Source organism: Cuculus canorus, chromosome 25 (assembly GCF_017976375.1).
Source record: "Cuculus canorus isolate bCucCan1 chromosome 25, bCucCan1.pri, whole genome shotgun sequence".
Lineage (NCBI taxonomy): Eukaryota > Metazoa > Chordata > Aves > Cuculiformes > Cuculidae > Cuculus > Cuculus canorus.
This window is the reverse complement of record NC_071425.1, coordinates 5366900-5369267: the sequence shown is the minus strand read 5'-3', so window position 1 is coordinate 5369267 and position 2368 is coordinate 5366900. Positions and strand designations below refer to the sequence as shown.

Here is a 2368-nt window from a genome sequence, read left to right as displayed (position 1 = left end):
CTAAAAGAAGCCTTTCCCTTTGAACTGTTTTTTCAGAGATCCTTTCACCTCCTGGTTTCGGAGGGCGTAGATGAAAGGGTTTAGCATGGGGATGACAATAGTATAGAGGACAGAGATGGTGTTGTTTTTGTCAGGTGAAGATGTGACCCCAGGCTGAGCATACATGAAGAAAACAGACCCAAAAAACAAGCTGACGGCCAGCATGTGAGAAGAGCAAGTGGAGAAGGCCTTGCGCCTGCTCTCAGCTGAAGGCATTTGGATAATAATGAGGACAATATAACCATAGGAGATAAAAACCACCAAGGCAGTGCCCACAATAATTGATCCACACAGAGCCAGCATGACTATTTCATTGACAAACACGTCTGAGCAGGAGGCATGCATCACTGCAGGAACATCACAGAAGAAGTGGTTTATTTCTTGGTGCCCACAAAAGGACAAACTGAATGTAAAGCCTGTCTGAATGGTGCAGTTGATGCAGCCTGACAGATAAGAGCCCATCACCATGAAAATGCAAAACCTTTTATTCATAATGATTGTGTACAGCAGTGGAGAGCAAATGGCACAGAAGCGATCATAAGCCATCACAGCGAGGAAGAAGGCTTCCGTTGTGCCAAAGAGAGAGAAGAAGAACATTTGAGATGCACAGCCATTGTAGGAAATGAGTCCTCTACCGAGTGAGAAGGTCAGTGCTGCTTTGGGAGTGATGACAGAGGAATAGCAGATGTCCAAGATGGACAAGTTCTGTAGGAAAAAGTACATGGGAGTGTGCAGGTTGGAGTCTGTTCTAATGATGAGAATCATGCAGCCATTTCCTACCACAGTGACAACATACATTATTGAGAAGAGAAACGAAAGAAGCAGTTGCGATCCTGGATGAGATTTGAACCCAACTAGCATGAACTCAGTTATCTTGGTGTGGTTTTCCATGTTTCCTTTCATATCACGTTCACGTAAGAAATTAGGTTGCAGTGGATTTCAGCACTTTTCCTGGAGAAGCAATCAGAGGAATAAGGTGCTTTTGTGTACAGAGAACCTCACTTGAGGCGCTCAAGGTCACACATCTGGTCAAAGCCAATTGTCTACAGTTTCTTCTATCATTATGTCTTCCTTTATCGTCAAAAGAAAGAACAAGCTGCACCCACAGTGTGAAACTTCGAGTGTACCTGTTTGAAACATGGAGGGAAAACAGTCCCTTAGAGGTATCTATCTTCATCAGAAAGTGAATCAACCTAGCAAGAAAATGAGAAGAAAAAAGAGATACCTTTATCCATAAAAATAAAAAGGAAAATGTCACCATTGTACATCAGTGCGGTCAATTGTTTAATGGATGAGTAGTCTGGTCTGACCTAATTGTACTTCTTTTTGAATCTTTATTTTTATCCTGGTTTTATGTTTAACCATCAATGATTTAAATGTAACAGATACAAACTTATGAAAAAGTTTCATAATAAACAAACATCTTTTCAGTGGAAAAATGTCCTGTATGGAATGAGAGTATTGTGGAAATAACAACTGCTACTGCTTTAAGGAAATGGCTTTTTTAAACAGACCAACAGAAACCTAAGCTAAGAGCAAGGCTGCTGGCATTGTTTTTATGGCAATGAGAGGGGCACGAGATTTTTGATTCGCTTGAGGTCTGAGGTCTCTGGAATTGTCTGTCTCCCTGTTGATCAAACAGAAAATTTACAATGACTAATGTAGACCCCTTAAATATTGGGTTATTGTTAATCGACTTGCTGTCCGGAAGATCTAACTGCATTCACAAACCCTGATTATTCTCAGTGCTGTGGAATCAGAATAAAGATATAAACTATTTTTTAGCCAATTCTGTTGCTTAACTCAGCAAAGTGAAGCTCAGTCTTCACACAAGGCAATACGCTTACCTTGTAATAGTGTGATCAAAGCCAACGGCAGGTTTTGGTATTCAGATTTCTTGAACAAATTGCCAAAAACATTGAGCGTTTTTTGTACTCGACTGATTTTTTGATAGTCCTGAGCAATCCATGTGTCAGTGGCCTCTCATCTTGCTGGCTGTGCGGGCATTCTCCTCAGGTGTTGCTCGCATCGACTTTAATACATCTGCATAGGTACACTGGGGACTCATCTTCCAGAGTCGTAGATCTTCATAGAAGGCATCTGAATCTCAGATGAGGCATTTTTCCCTTGTGACATTTCTTTGCCTACAAAATAAGAAAAACCAAGAAGAAATGCCAAACAATACCCTTCTATGACAAGATGAGCCCCTTACTGGACATAGTCTTCTTGGACTTCAGTAAAGCCTTTGACACAGTGTCTCACAGCATTCTGCTTAGGAAACTTGGCTGCCTCTGGCCTGGACAGGCGCACCCTCTCCTGGGTGGAAAAC

At 41.6% G+C, this 2368-nt stretch overlaps 1 protein-coding gene across 1 annotated transcript; it reads right to left on the bottom strand.

Annotated features, from left to right (window-relative positions):
• Positions 1-942, bottom strand: LOC128854568 (olfactory receptor 1019-like). Its single transcript, XM_054088561.1, has one exon. The coding sequence runs from the start codon at positions 940-942 to the stop codon at positions 1-3; it is 942 nt and encodes a 313-aa protein (XP_053944536.1).
• Positions 943-2368: the final 1426 nt, after the last annotated feature.